The sequence below is a fragment of the Paroedura picta genome, chromosome 16 (genome assembly GCF_049243985.1).
Source record: "Paroedura picta isolate Pp20150507F chromosome 16, Ppicta_v3.0, whole genome shotgun sequence".
Lineage (NCBI taxonomy): Eukaryota > Metazoa > Chordata > Lepidosauria > Squamata > Gekkonidae > Paroedura > Paroedura picta.
This window is the reverse complement of record NC_135384.1, coordinates 6757989-6773812: the sequence shown is the minus strand read 5'-3', so window position 1 is coordinate 6773812 and position 15824 is coordinate 6757989. Positions and strand designations below refer to the sequence as shown.

Below are 15824 nucleotides of genomic sequence, written 5' to 3'. Positions count from 1 at the left end.
TTTGGGAGTGGGGGAGGGGGGAAATGGATTGACATGACATGGTGATATCACCTGATAAATGTTTGACAAATTTAAGAAATCGATTTGGAAATTAACCTCCACCCATTCGGGAAACCCTTCCCTGGTCTAAATACTGCAATCGTTTGATTGATGGGATCTCCATCCATCCAAGGCTACCTAGGCCTACCTTTTGCTGTGGCACATGAAAGGCAGCAAGTGCTTAATCCTCACCATGGCTTCTTTTCCACAAGAATCCTGCCAGGTATGTCCCTATCATTCTAAGGGAGTATTTTGAGGACTTGCGTTAATCCGCCAGTCAGTTACGCATGAGACATCTCTCTTCCGGTGCTTCTGCCTCTTCCAGTTAGGCTATTGGACATGGGATGCTTTCTGCAGAGGCACCCCAAGTGGTGAAATTCCAATCCTTAGGCAGATTACTTTGGCACCTATGCTAACGTCTTTTCAGGTACCAGGAGAAATCCATCTTGCTTGCTCGTGTTTCTAAACCCATAAAGGGGCTTCTGAAAATATCTGATTTTATGATTTCTGGGTTTGTTGGGTAGTTACTTCTGAGCTGAAAAAAATTGTGCCTAGATATATTAAATATGATTCCCATCTTACAGTTTAGGAACCCAAGATTTATAAACCTGCCCAAGGCCATCTAGCAAAGGGAGGACGTAGCCTCACAGTCACCTAACACAAAAGAGTGACCTTTCAAAAACATTTGAGCTACTTTCTGCATTTGCAGCCTGGGGTATGTTCTAGTGTGGTAAATATGGAGGCGGCGTGGTTTACATTGGCTGTAGTGGTTAAGAGGGGCAGCTTCTAATCTGTGGGAAACTTCAGTTTATCTGTAAATTTCCCTTAGCGGAGCAACCCAACGTCAGCTTGCGGGCCAGAAAATACGGGAAGGGGATAGGGTGAGGGATTCTCCCAACACACTCGTTTCTTTCCGTCCTCCACACCTGCGCCTCCATTCCTTACAGAGACAAAATCATGGCAGAAAGGATCCAACACGTAATCTCTACCACTGGCCTAAAGACAACGGCCTTAGCTGTGAAACAAGCAAGGCATTGCAGCCCCCCTTCCCTAAGGCCACTCCCAAGTTGATGTATGGAGCAGCAAACTGCATTCACCAAAGACACCCACCTTGCTAATGATCTGCTCCTTCTGGAATGAAAAATAGGTGAGCCAAGAGCTGCTGATCTTGCCAGAGTCTGCTGATTATCTTTTAATGCGTGCTACTTTTTTATTCGCCCACTGATGGTGCAAACAACTTCCCAAATTATCTGCCAGCGCACTTCCAGCGTGGCATGAAAGAACCGCTAGCATGTTGTAAGAAGTCAATCCCAGCCAAAAGCTCACACCCACAGAGGAGACAGCATCATCACCTGCTTCATAAACAGCCTCCCATGGAAGGAGAGGGTTCCATGCCTTATTGGTTGATTTGATTTACTCTCATTGCAATGAGGCAGCAGAGGAGGCTGCCCGTTGTGTCTCTGGACGATCTCCTGGGCATAGCAAGGGAAAGGTCTTCTAAAAGGCGTTAAAAAAAATTATTTCCCCCTTTAAAATAGCTTTACAGGGTAGCCCGTGTTGGTCTGCAGCGGGACAGTTAGATTCGAGCTCAGCTGTACCTAAGAAGGCTACAAGATTTGGGGGGTCTGAACTTCTGAGGCAGGGCTCATAGGGAGCGTTAACTCTAAAAAGTGTATACCCAGGGGTCTCAAAGGTGCTGCTGGACTTGAGTCCAGCTGCTCAAATGCTAAAAGTAAACCATTTGGGGGTTTAAAGTGTCCCCTTCCCCATTTTAATGAATCAAAAAAGTCCTTTGGCGACCTGAACTTTGAGGCACAATTGTATTCAGCATTTGCATAGGACTTCCGGCTTCTCATATTCTATGCGCATTATCTTGTAATCCCAATAAGGCAGATCAGTGTTAACCCTACAGGGCAGATGGTGGGGTATGGCTAGTAGGAGAACACGGATTGCCGAAGGGAACTCTGCAGAGGTAAGATCAGAAACCAAGAGCCAGTAGTGAGTTCGGGTGGCATTATTAAGGAGAACCAAAACGACTGATCTTGCAAGCCCTTGAAGGGTGGTTTTCTTTTGCTACGGATTTGGGGATTTGCACGAAATTCCTAGGGGAGGGGGGAAAGGGCAAGTTTCTTCGGCCCAGCTCAATCTACCTCTCCAATTAGAATCCCCTCCACCTCTAAAGCAGCTAAGCAACCTCACCTCCCACATGCAGCTCCCTGGAGAAATTAGCAGCTAACCTACAGTAGTCAAAATAAACACTCCGGATCTATTTTTGTCCCTGCTGCTCCCCGCAAGAGCGTTCGGCAGCGTTTCTTGAACTTGCCAGCTTGAGGAGAAAAGATCATTTAATGCGAAATGATCCCAGGTTCTTTTAGACTCTGCAGTCAAAAGAGCCTTGTTGCTACAGGGGCTGAACAGAGGCAAGGTTTAGTCGATGAATTTATTTCATTTGCCTTTCTCGCCGGTGAGGAACCCCCCAAGCAGGGTGATGTTCATCTTGCCTCCATTTTACCCTCACAACAATCCTACGAGGTAGGTTAGGCTGAGAACGTGTGACTGCTTGAACCGCTACAGCATGTTGGTTCTTCTTTGACTGAGTCCTTCACACACACACACACACACACACACACACACACACCACAACCTGAAAACTGATATGGGTTAGATCTTCTAACATTCTTCTAGTTACTCTTTCAGACAAACATCCTGGACATCTTCCCCTCTCTTCCTTAGATGACTGGAATATCTGCTGTTCCCATTTCTCTGTACAATCCCTGTTTCCTCAGGCTTTTTATACCCCCTACCTTCCTACTGATCCTTCTTTTCTTGTCCTTCTGTCTCTCCCTTCTCTCCCATTCCGTTTGCCCTTTAATTCCTCCGCCTCCTTCATGGCTTCTCTTTCCATTTTCTCTCCTATGCCTCTGCCCCATCCTTCGGTTCTTGTTCGGGCTTCCCCTTCTTCTTGACAATCTCTCTTTTCCCTCTCTTCTCTTCCTTCTGTCCTATCCTCCTCCATGTCCTCCGCTGATTGGGCCGGATCAAGCCCCACTTTTCTGCTCGTAGTCGAGGGAGGAAAGGTCCCAGGGTAGACCACCCCTCAAAAGGCTACGATGGCGACCGTGGGACCTGCACGGACAAAATCCATGGGGGGGACAGGAGGGTGTATTGAGGAAGAGTGACTGGGTGAGATTGAGTGGGGAAAACTGGCTGGATCCAACTGACTATCTTGTAGCTGTCCAATCTGCCTTTGGTAAACGATCTTATTTATATTTATACCGCCCTCCCCGAAATCTGGCTCAGGGCAGTGTACAACATGTTCCTTGGCATAGGCAAATAGTTAGAACAATGAATTAAAAATGTAAAAACGTAAAAATTCAGTCAAAACAAATGGAACAGCAACCTGGATTGGAAGTCAGCTTCAACAGCACCGGTTTTAAGATGTCTTCTGTTCTCCTTGTACCAGACCATGGCTTAGGGGTGTCTTACAGTGTGTGTGGGCGGGAGGTGCAATAAAAGAGAGGCTACAATTTTTTAAAAAGCCACAGTATTCAAGAGGGCCACTTACAGCACCACTAATGCTCTACTGTGACAGTCACAGTCACCCGTCTGTTTGCGTGCTCTTGCCTCTGCGCTCAACCCTGGATCCTGCACACCCAAATGTACTAAACCCTTCCTCCACCTGCCCACCCAGCCTTCTTCTAGCCCTCCTCCGTGTCCTGCAAGTGCTCACCTGTCTGATCTCCGCTACAGGGCAGGAGCTGCAAGCTGATGAAGGTCGCCGAAGGTAGCTGAGACCCGTCCGTCTCCGCCTCACCTCCAGCAGCCTTCCCTGGGCATCTCTCCTCCGCTCATCAGGTCTAAACCCAAGTGTTCCTCCTGTGGGTTCCCTAGAGTTGTTATAGTTTCAAGACTTTCTCTAAGGGTGTGTAATTGGTTGACTCAGTCCAGTGGGTGTCAAATGAGGAGGCTGCAGTAGTTTAAGGAGGGTGTGTTCGTCACCTCGGAAGGAGATCGGAAACCGTCCCACGCCAAGTGGACAGGCAGACAGGAAAGCGCATGGGAGCCTTTTTCATACTGTTCTGCGGGGGAATTCGACAAGGGTGGTTTCTTGGCTTGGAGAAACTGGCTTTCCATTGTTTGCAAAATAAGAGCGATCCTTCATTTGAGGTTAATTTTGTGACGCTCCGAACTGCAATGCAAAGTGTGTTTTCTTCTTGGAAGGACTCTGGTCAACGTTCACTGGGGTCAATCCAGAGTTGCTCTTGATTGCATTGTGTTGCCATCTCAGTGGGGGGTAACTAACAATTCCTACTGGCAGTCAATGCTAGATTATGCATCAAATCCTTCTTTCCTATAGATTGGTGGTAACTCCAAAATTCATTCATTCATTCATTCATTCATTCATTCATTCATCCATCCATCCATCCATCCTTCCTTCCTTCCTTCCTTCCTTCCTTCCGGCAAACAGGAAGTGCATTTGGCATTGTGCCCGAATCACAAGATTTGATTGTGAAAGTCAAGAAATTCTGTGGAGTTTTATGAGTGCTGCCGCAAACTTTTCTGTAACTACAGAAATGGTCTGTGAAACAGTGGGAGCTGAATGCACGTGACTGTCCAAAGTCACCCAGGAAGCTTCAAGGCACAGTAGGAATTGAAACCTGCATCTACCGGGTCCTCATCTGATAGGGAACCCTCTGCATGTTGCTAGCTCTGCAGTGGTTCCCACATTTTGGCCCTCCTATCCCATGAGAAAGATTTAGGTCAGCTAGAGATGAGGTTTAGCAATGTTTTCCAAATATCACGTGACTAGAATAAGTATCTCCTTACTCATCATCAAGCATCGTCACCTCCATCCCTGGATTAAGCTTAAATTTCTCTCCTCCGGTCCCTCACGGATCTGACAATTGCTCCTGAGGTCACTTCAACACCAGGATCTCATAAAAAGGAGCAATAAAACTGGGTGACCCCAGCATACTGATGATGCTCCATGGAAGACTTCCTTTCATGGAAACGAGAAAAAGTGTGAGCGACAGTGATAGACCTTGAAGCCCTAGAGTGGCCGTCTCCAGGTTGGGAGATTCCTGGAGATTTCAGTGTAGAATCTGTGGGCGGACCACCACAGGATACGCCAAAGAGCCCCCCCCCCCCCAATAGCCACTTTCTCCAGGGGAACTGATTTTTGTTGTCTGGAGTTCTGTTGTAAATCTAAGAACTTTCTAGGCCCTATCGGCAGAGAGAGCCAGCATGATTTTGTACGGAAGAGCAGCAAATTCTAAGAGACCTCTGTTAGGTTCCTTCCTCCTTTCCTCCACGTGAATCCTGCTGGGTGACCTTCAGCTAGTCATGGTTTTCTCACAACACTCTCAGTCCCATCTGCCTGTGGTGGGGAGAAAGGCCCCGCAGCACCTTTAAGACCAACAAAGTGTAATTTTTGGACTCTCAAGATTTGACCACCTGGAAAAGATGCAGATTAACTGGAGGAGAGTTGTTCCACCAGGCCTACGGTCGAGGTCAGTAAATAAACATGACCCAGAAAACAGCAATACCCCGTCCACAAAAGCACCAACTTGCCCTATAGAACTGGGCTCCCTCTGCAAGGTTCTGAAGAAGGCGATTTAAGAATATAATTTAATGAATATATTTTAGAAATACTTGGGAACTGTTTATCGATGAAAAAGGAAATTGCATAGGTGCCACCTGCCTTGAGCCCACCAGGAAGGGTGGGCTGTAAAAATAAAGTTATTATTATTAAACTTCTGAATGTATGCACACTTCTTCAGATACATTGAGACAGACATAACCATTGCATATAGGTGTGTGTGTGTGTGTGTGTGGTGGGGGAGAGAATGTTACTGGCCAGGTAGGTCTAATTCAAGTCAAGCTGGACAAATTAGGTATAACTAAAACTGGATTAAATCAGTAAGACTTGTGGATAGTGGAGGGAGGGAAGGGGGATTGCAAGATGTGTTGAGACTCCTTAAGGCACTGAAAAGTAGGGTATAAAAAGCAACTCCTGTTCTTTTTCTTCACCTGAAGGTTGGCACCCCTGGTTGCAGGTAATTAATAATGCCTTGGGCAAGGTGAGAAGGCTGCCACAACCCAATCCTGCCACTGCTGTTTGGAGCATTATACAAGCTTCCTGCGGAACCCAAGAATTATTTCTTTCATTAAAACACCCTGCTCAGGACGGTCCTCGAGACAGTTACAACAACAGTGAGAAAAAGATATAGCCAGGCAGCTTAAAACCATCTGCAAAGGGTCTAGTCTAAACTCTTTGGGAGAATCGAAACATCTTTCTGTTGTCCCTAAAAAGAGTGTAAACTTGGGCTGAGATGAGACTTGGTGGGGAAGAAGTATAGGGCAGTTCGTATCAGGTTGGGATGGGAAATACGTGGAGAATTTGGTGGGGTAGAGTCAGCGGAGGGCAGGGTATAACGCCACAGAGTTCACCCTCCAAAACACAACCATTGTTGGTTGTCGGGAGACAGCCTGTTCCAAGCAGCTCTTCTAGAATATTCCCCTCAGTCAGGAAAAAAAAAAAACCCAATCCTTTCCTCCTTAGCCCTTACGCTCTCAGCTTCCCTACTAACCTCTAACTGGCACTTTGAACTAAGCTGGCACGCAAACAAGCTGTCAAGATTCCCGGGGTGACACCAGCTGCTGCATTTTGCATTATCTGAAGCCCAAGGATGCTACAAAACACCTTGTGCAACACCTTGCAGGAATCCAGTCTGGATGTAATCAGAGCACGGATAATATATAGCAGAACACAGCTTTTCAAGATGAGATTGCAGTGGGAGTTTGACTACCAAAGCCGGCCAAAAGAGAAAGGGCGGCCAATCCAGAAGATGAAAAGGGGGGACAATATTCTGAGACCCTTGGCCACAGCTGTGAAGATCTTCATCTCCATCTGTGTAGACTTGTTGAAAACCTCTTTCCAATGGTGCAGCTACGAAGAAGAAGAAGAAGAAGAAGAAGAAGAAGAAGAAGAAGAAGAAGAAGAAGAAGAAGAAGAAGAAGAAGAAGAAGAGTTGGTTCTTATATGGTTCAAGATATTGCTGGGTTGTTGTTGTCACTGCTTGGAGTGGGTTTAATTGGGGATGGTTGGGTTTTAGATGGATTTTATTGGATTAGGGGTTTTAAATGGGATTTTATTGATTGTGACCCGCCACGAGCCTCACAGGAGCAGCGGGATACAAATCTAATAAATAAATAAATAAATAAATAAATAAATAAATAAATAAATAAATAAATAAATAAATAAATAAATAAATAAATAAAATATGCTGCTTTTCTCTACCCAAAGGAGTCTCAGAGCAGCTTACATTCACCTTCCCTTTCCTCTCCCCACAATAGACACCCAGTGAGGTGGGTGAGGCTGAGAGAGCCCTGATATCACTGCTCAGGCAGAACAGCTTTATCAGTGCTGTGTCTAGCCCAAGGTCACCCAGCTGGCTGCATGTGGGGGAGTGCAGAATCGAACCCGGCTCGCCAGATTAGAAATCCACACTCCTAACCACTACACCAAACTGGCTTAAGGAGGAATTCAACTCAACCCAGAATGCCTAGACTCTACATACAATCAGCTGGCAACACCAGAGTTTTGTATTGTAGGGGAGCTGAGGTGCATTCTCTAGTGTTGAGAACCCCTGAAACATCCTTCAGGCTTTGAGAACTCCCAGAAGTGATTGTACAGAATAGAGTTGGGAAAATTCTTATTCTTGGGGGGGGGGGGGGTTGGCAATGGAAGTGACCGATTCTCTAGCTTGTGGTTCATTAAGGAAAGAAGGGGGGAGATGCAGACCCCTGGTTGAGAATCCCTGCAATAAGCTATATCTGCTGCGCAAACTGTATAAAATGAGATCCGGCTGAGAGCAAGACATGCATGAACATTAAATGTCATGCTAGAAATTGTGAAACAGCTGTGCGGGCTTAGAGAAGAAAGAAGCCCTATTACTGTGCAATCTTCCAGAGTTCTCTGGTCTTCCTGAGAACAGACCAGAAGCCGATCTAACACTTGAACACGTTAAGCGTAAATGAATGGATGAGCATAATTGCAGAAAAGAACCACAAGGAGGTAGAAGATGCTGGGGGGGGGGGGGGGGGGGAACCAGAGTCAGTTTTCAAGGTTAATGAAGTGATAAAGCAGATGAAAGAAACCAGGGTGTGCTAATGCTGCAAGGAAGCCAGAGATGTGAAACTGTTCAATCTGAAGAGCTAAGTAGAGAAAGAATATCTTAGAATCACACCGAGAGGAGGTTAAGAAAGCAGAAAGTGAATCTGTAGAAGATGAAGAACGTGACGGATGTCTCAAAGCCACACGGCACAACACGTCAAACTGGAGGGTGCCCTGATTTCAGGCGCCACATGCCCCCACGTGACGTGACAAGGAATTCTTCGCGGACCTTGATCTCAGCGCAAAGATCTTCCTTGCAGATGGGAACAAAGCATCACCGCACGAGGGATCGGGCATGGATGCAGTGGCCAATCTACAGCGACACGCAGACTCCTGGTGGAAAATGTTGTGTACGTTCCAGGACTGGAGGGGAGCCATCTGTTTGAGATGTTCCTCTTCAAATAATGGTCTTACAGCGAAATTTCAGAGAAATATTATGAAGGGGACCGAAGTTATACTCAGAGGAACTGTGACTGAGCCTTTGTGTCAGCTTACTCTTCCCAACGAAGACGCTAGAATCACTACCCAAGGTCGTCATGGCAACCGCATCCACCTGTGGCACAGGCGTCTAAGAAACCGAGAACCGCAAGCCGTAGAAAGAGCTTGAACATTGATGCTTGATGAAGGACTTGAAGGGATGCAGTGAGCTGGGGGTTGGACTAGATGGCCTATATGGCCCCTTGCCGCTCTATGATTCGATGAGGTCGTGTCAACAATACATGAACGCCTAAAGGCATTGCAAGCAAGTCTTAAATATCCTGTACAGGTGATGCGTGGAGCACCCATGAGAACAGTGAGACCAGGAAGAAACAAATACCTGGTGACTTTCATCGATGTCCATTCCAGGTGCCAGAGTTGGAGTCCAGAGACACCTTGAAGACCAGCAGAGATTTATGTGCATGCACATGGAAGCTTATGCCTTGAATGAAGTTGGTCTTAAAGGTGCCAGTGGACTCCAACTTTCTGCAGCTCCCTTATACCACCTAAATCTATTCTAGGCACACTGCCACCTATGCCCTGATACATAAAGATGAAATTCTTGGGACAACCCAAGAGTTAGTGGCAGTAGCCAGCAATAAGTTCCAAAGGAAACTGGGAACAATCTGCACAGACCAGCCTTTCTCAACTTTTTTTTACCACTGAGAAAACCCCTGAAACATTCTTCAGGCTTCAAGAAATGCCAGTAGTGAACCATGAAGAACATGGTCGGGAAGCATAGCTGTGTACATGCCAATCTGGGGCTCCTCCCCTCCCCACACCCTCTAGGATCACCATTGGCTATTTTGGGAGGAGGGAGGGGGATCCCCATGACTCCATAAGGTCATATCATTTGTTTAACACATTTTTTAAAATATTTTTTTAATTAATTAATTCCCACCCATTTGGGAAACCCTTCCAGGGCTGTCAAGAAATCCCAGGGTTTCATGAAACCTTGGTTGGGATAACTTGGCATAGATAGGTGGCGGGGAATATACAGGTAAATCTATGATTCTATGATTCTAAGAAGTGAAGCAATGCCTTAAGGAACAGGGGACAGAGCACCAGGAAAGTGCACCATATACACCTGAGCCAAATGGCACAGCAGAACGGAAGAACCACACCTTAGTCGAAATGGCCAGCTGCATGTTTCTGGATGCTGGATTGCCAAATAAGTACTGGGGCGATGCAATTATGATGGCAACATCTCTACAAAATAGATCCCCATTAAAAGCCACTGACAGTACTCCATGTGAATTATGGCATGGATCAACGCCAGATGTCAAGCGCATCATAGCTTTGGCCTGTGCCTTCATTCGCAGTGAGACACGCTCAAAGCTGGACAACAGAGCCACGGAAAGAAGAAGAGTTGGTCTTTATACCCCACTGTTCACTGCCCGAAGGAGTCTCAAAGCGGCTTCTCTCCCCGCAGCAGGCATCCTGGGAGGTAGGTGAGGCTGAGAGAGTTCTGACAGCACAGCTCTGTGCGAACAGCACTATCAGGACTGTGACTAGACCAAGGTTACCCAGCTGGCTGCATGTGGAGGCGTGTGGAATTAAACCTGGCTCACCAGATTGGACGGCACCACTCTTAACCACTACACCAAGTTGACTCACAAGAATCTCTCACAGGCAAAATACCTTTTTTCTTTCTTTCAAGTCCCTGCTGGCTTATAGCAACCCTGTAAGTTTTTCAAGGTTACAATTGCCATTGCCTCCCTCTGTGTAGTGACCCTGGAATTTTTCAAGGGCTTCCTATCCAAATACTAGTCAGGGTGACCCTGCTTAGCTTTGAGATCAGACCAGATCTAGGTTAGGGGTTATGTGAAATCACAAGAGTCATTTGTTTTCTGTGGGCATTGGGTATGACACCACTTCCCCGTACAACACCCTTGTGAGATAGGCCAGGAGATACCAAACTCATTAAGGTCACTGAGAGAGCAATTCGACAAGGATGTGAATCCAGGTCGCCTCCCTCTTGCATCATGTTAAGTTTGGGACACTGAAATGGCTCGGAAACTAAAGTGGTTGACAGCCCACAGGAAATCCAGAACAAGAAACAAAACCTGGGCAATATTTTTTATTTGGGCCAGCCCCAAGGACACAATGCTTGCTCCAGGCTTTGTGTCATATCGGTTACCCCTAATACAAGGCATCACGAGGCTTTTGTTTACTTCAGGTGAGTAGCCCTGTAGGTCTGAAGTAGCAGGACAAAATTGGTGATCATGGGTATCTTTAAGACCAGCAAAGATTTATTCAAGGTGTGAGCTTCCCTGTGCAGGCACACTTCCTCAGACAGTGCAACAATAATCATAAGGGGAGAGTACACTAGTAGTAAATTACTCTCTCCTTATATTCGGACTCTTATGATTACTTCTTGTAATATAGCTCTCCCCTCCCCTCCGCCTGAATGTTACTGCGGGAAGTTCCTCTACCTAGCAACCAGGACCCAAGTACTGGCGAAACTCGAGCCTGTCTCCCCCGTCACGCCTTTTCGAAGAGAAAACCGCCATCTTTGTTGAGGAGACCCCTCTGCGCCGCTGTCCCCTTGGCAGCGATAGAGCAAGTTCACCGCGGCCGCCATTTTGAATCGGGAACGAGGCTGCAGCTGCGATGGAAAGGATCCGCGCTTCCGGCCAGGTATTGGACTAGAGAAGCGCCGGGCAGAATCTGACTCCGGCTCGCCCTTTGACCCCCCCCCAAAAAAAAAGTCCAGACGACAGTATTAATGCTGCATGCTTGCACCTGCTTATGCCACTGCCGTTGAATGGGCTTTAGATCAGGGGTCTGGTTTCTGATGCCAGAAGCCCGGCTTTAAGAGGCATAAAACAATTGCAGTTTTATGATAACATTGCCTCCCGTTCTTACTCCGCGTAGCTGACGGTTCATTCGATCTTTAAGTCACAACAACCCGGCGAGGTAGGTGCAAAGAATTTGTTTGGAGACGTCCCCATTCAGGCCACACAAAAACCCCATAACTGACGACCAGTTTTGGACAGATCCTTCCCCCCCTCTTTTTCTTTTTCTGATGTCCCCCCCCCCACGGTCAGATGTGGCAGGGAATTGAGGTCACTTTGGATGGTAGTTGTGAAGTTCCTGCATTCTACCGGGGGGTGGACTACATGACCCTGGAGTTCCCTGCCGACTATATGATTCTCCTGTTCTCCTCCCACCAGGGAAGCCATGAAACCAAGCAGGCCTGTGCTGCCCACTACGGGCCAGAGTTGGAGGTGCCGACCAGCCCGGCTCGGGACTGCAGGAGGAGGGAGCAGAGAAGACGGCGATTGCAGCTGGCCCAGGAAGCGCCCGGTATCCTCCTTCAGACTGGGAAGGGTCTGGGGGAGGGCATCCGGAACAGAGTTGAAGGGAGGGTTGGGAACAGGAGGACACAGCTCGTTCCTATTTCTGGGAGAGCAAAGAGGACAGAGAACTCGGAGCTTTACTGTTGCTACCCCAAAACTGCATGCCCTAAGAACTAATGCCAGCCCTTAGCAGAGCAGCTCTGCAAACTACTTTTCCTCCCCTGGCATAAGTTCTCACCAGCCACACCTGGCTTCAGTAGACCCATTTGTCTATTTTGGCTGCTGCTTAAATAACCAGCCGGTCTAGGCTGCCGCTGCGGAGCTCGCCACCTGATGGTCTCTGCACCAAGGGTGCTTGGATCGTTCATTCGGCGCAGGTCACCTCCTTCGGAGGCAGCGGCAGGATGGGAGGTGACCTGCCGCATCTCTGTGTGAGTCGCTGCTCTGAGCTAGCTTCCTTTCAATCAGGAGATATCCCCAGATCCAATACTCTTGTAGAAGCAGAGAGAGTCATTTATTGACGGTCATAGACCAGTAGTCATAGTGCATGTGAGTTTGTACAGGGCTGCATCGTCTTGAGGAGTGACTCCTATGCATACAGGCCTTCTCATTGTGGTGCACCATGGCTTCAGTTTCAAATGGAGAAAAAGGGTCCCTCTCCCATTTGGTAAAACACCAACTGAATGGAATCTGATTAGTTAAGTCACATTTCTATAAGGAGCATGAATGGGCTTTCAGGTCTGGTATCCCCACCTCCAGCTCATACTCTCTGGAAAGAAGCAATGGCAATCAAACTATTGATTTATTCATAGACTGACTCAGATCTCTGGTCTATCAAGGTCTGTATTGAGACTGGACAGGGCTCTCGGGTGTATATACTTCATTTGTACCCTGCCTTTCTCCTCAGTGGAGACCCAAAGCAACTTACAAATGCACTCTTCTCCTCTATGCTGCCCCTACGATAACCCTGTGTGGTAGGCTAAGACGTTGGGACAGACTCAAAGCCGCCCAGCAAATTTCCATGGGAGAGGTTTGAATCCGGGCCTTCCCAATCCAGCATCGCTAAGGGAGGGGTGTCCGAACAGGGGCTATCCAGATGTCCATGGCCTACAGTAACCATGAGCTCCTGCTCATGGTAATTGTAGTCCATGGACATTTGGAGAGCCACAGTTTGCCTTAGAGGGAGGTGGTCTGCAGGCTCATAAATGAAACCTGGACAACCAGCCCTGCTCCTAACCTCACCTCTCCCCAAGCAGAGACCCACTGTAGCCACAGTGACCTAGCCCTAGTGGCAGAAGATCACGGCCAGGTGTCCGGCGGGGAGGGCAGCTCGTCACTGGCAGCGTTACACGACCACAACGCCTACTGCGTTCCCGAGGGAGCGGCCGCCTTGAAGAGCGTGGTGATCCGATCCAAAGAGACGGTGCATCGGCAGAGCGAACTCCTCCTCAGCCTGGAGGAGGCGCTAGAAGCCAGCCGGAAAGAGTGCCAGGCACTGCAGGTGAGGGGGAAAAGGGGCCTGAAGACTGCAGGGGTGGCCAAACTGTGCCTCTCTGCATGCCCATGGACTACAATTAAAGGACATTCTATAACTGAAGGAAATAAAGGTTATTTCTAGCTGGACCTCCGATTTGGAACCGGGAAGGACTTGCAACTGGCTCGCCAGATGTCCATGGACTACAATTCCCATGAGCCCTGCCACCATGGCAGGGGCTCATGGGAACTGTAGTCCATGGACATCTGGAGAGCCACCGTGGAATAGAGGATGGTCAGAGCACAGCACATTTGAGGGGGGAGTCATTGCTTATATTATCCACCCACCCACACAGGAGAAGGCCGCTGAGGAGAACTGGACCCTCCTTTCCCAGCTCGGAGAGCGCGTCTCCCAAGTCGAAGCGGAGAACCGGAACCTACGCCACGAGCGGGACCAGCTGGAGTCTACGGTGCAACGCTTCCGGAAGGACTTAGACGCCAGCGGTGCCACCGTCCTCTCCCTGAGCAGGCAGCTGCGAGGACAGCAGGCTGCCCAGGCCTACCACGGGGCATTTTCCTTGGAGACCGTGAAGGGGGACAGCAAGTGGCTGAGGTTCTACACAGGCTTCAGTGAATACCCGCGCTTTGCGGCTTTCCTGGACTTCCTCCTGGAGGGCAACGAACAAAGGCCGGAGGAGAGTCCGGAGCCCAGGGGCCACAGCGCCCTCAGCCCCGACAACCAGGTCTTCCTGGTGCTCGTCCGGCTCCGGCTGGGTCTGCTCCTCCAAGACCTGGCCTTCCGCTTCCACATCTCAGAGTCCACGGCCTCCCGCTACTGGCTCGGCTGGACGGAAGTCATGGAGCAGAAGTTGAAGCAGGTGAGCAGACCCTGAGAGAACCTCCTCCCTCAACCTCCTCCCAAAATTTGGTCAGGGATGGGGGGGGGGGGTTGAAAACCGCAGTGATGGGAAATTTCCACTTAAAGAGGTGGCGGGACGTACTGGATCTTATTTACTTCATTTACACCCTCAGTGGGGAGCCTAAAGTTGCTCAGTGTTCTCTCCTTCCTTTTACCCAAAACAACCCCGAAGGCGCTTCAAAGCGGCTTACAACGGCCTTCCCTTCCTCTCCCCCTGTGAGGTAGGCAAGGCTGAGAACAGTTCTTTCTATGTGCCCTTGGCCACCCGCCTCTCCCAATCAGATCTTGCAGCTGCAGCAGGCTTAGATTATGAAATGCTTGCCTCGCCCTTTCCCGCAGATCCCAGTCGCTTGCAGGCAGCACTACGTGGAAAGCTTCCAGCCACAGAGGCTGATCCGCCACCGTGACGTGCCCCTGGTGGCCCTGGACTGCACGCAACTGCTTTTCGAGGCCCACGGAAGGACGAGGAGCAAAGGAGCCGCCCAGCGCGGGCCCAGGAGCCGCTACGCCATCCCTGGCTACGCTTTGGCCGCCCCCAGCGGCTACCTGACCTTTGGCGCAGGAGCCAAGGAAGAGGATCTGGCACCACTGCCCGCGTTCCTGCAAGCGGGCCCCGTGGAGCTGTCCGCCCAGCAGGAGGCCGCCAAGAGGCAGGTGCTGAGCTTCCGCAGCCTGGCTGATAAAGCCCTGGGCTTCCGCTTCCTGCGCGTCGTTCACCCCCAGAACATGGAGGGCCAAGTGGGTAGGGCGTGGACCATTTCCTGCTACCTGGCCTGCCTGCTGCACGAGCCCATGGGGTTAGCCTAAGGCAGGGGGGGGGGGGCCAAACGGCGGCTCTCCAGGTATCCATGGACTACAGCTCCCACCATCTGGACACCCCTGGCCTAAGGCAAGGAGAACCACCTCTCAGCGGCCAGTGGTCTTCCCACCCTTACGGCAGGAGTACATCCTTGTACTGCTACTTTCCTTGACCCAGGAGTCTGACAGGGATTTCTTGAAGCCTCCTTGAGGACCCCCAGTGGGGCCGCCCCCTTTCCCCCTCTGCTTACTGTGTAAGCCATTTTCTTCCCAAGTGCCCCTTGCCCTCTACAATCTGTGGCTGACATCTGCCTCTCTCAAAAGATAGGAAGATTTCACTGGGGTGGGCTTGCCTGGCTTTAGCATTTGCTTGCCTACTTGGGTACCAGCATCTCCAGCCCCCTCTGTTCAGTCTTCCAAACCCTTACACTAAAAACTGGCTCTGGATTTCTCATCCACCTTCTGTTTCCCTGGGAAGTTAGCCCACCGCCCTTCCTCCAAGCGCTCCTCGGACAAGATACGGACTCCGGGAGCAGCCCTCTGAGTGACCACCGAGCTCACACGAAATGCTCACGCACAAATGTCTGGGACCTGGACTCTCCTGAGACACGGGAGCCCCTCGGTCCAGCCTTCCTCCCAA

At 49.4% G+C, this 15824-nt stretch overlaps 2 protein-coding genes across 2 annotated transcripts in view; one reads left to right on the top strand and one right to left on the bottom strand.

Annotated features, from left to right (window-relative positions):
* Window positions 1–3887, bottom strand: part of SULT2B1 (sulfotransferase family 2B member 1) — a 37085-nt gene extending 33198 nt beyond the window's left edge. Inside the window, 1 exon segment of the mRNA XM_077315471.1 lies at window positions 3770–3887. The gene's annotated coding sequence lies outside the window, so the exon portion shown is untranslated.
* A 7311-nt stretch (window positions 3888–11198) lies between these two features.
* Window positions 11199–15740, top strand: LOC143825049 (uncharacterized). The gene is made up of 5 exons (XM_077313006.1): window positions 11199–11332; window positions 11869–12001; window positions 13251–13495; window positions 13824–14345; window positions 14726–15740. Exons 1-5 carry the CDS (start codon window positions 11306–11308, stop codon window positions 15191–15193), a joined length of 1395 nt encoding a protein of 464 aa, XP_077169121.1. The 5' UTR covers window positions 11199–11305; the 3' UTR covers window positions 15194–15740.
* Window positions 15741–15824: the final 84 nt, after the last annotated feature.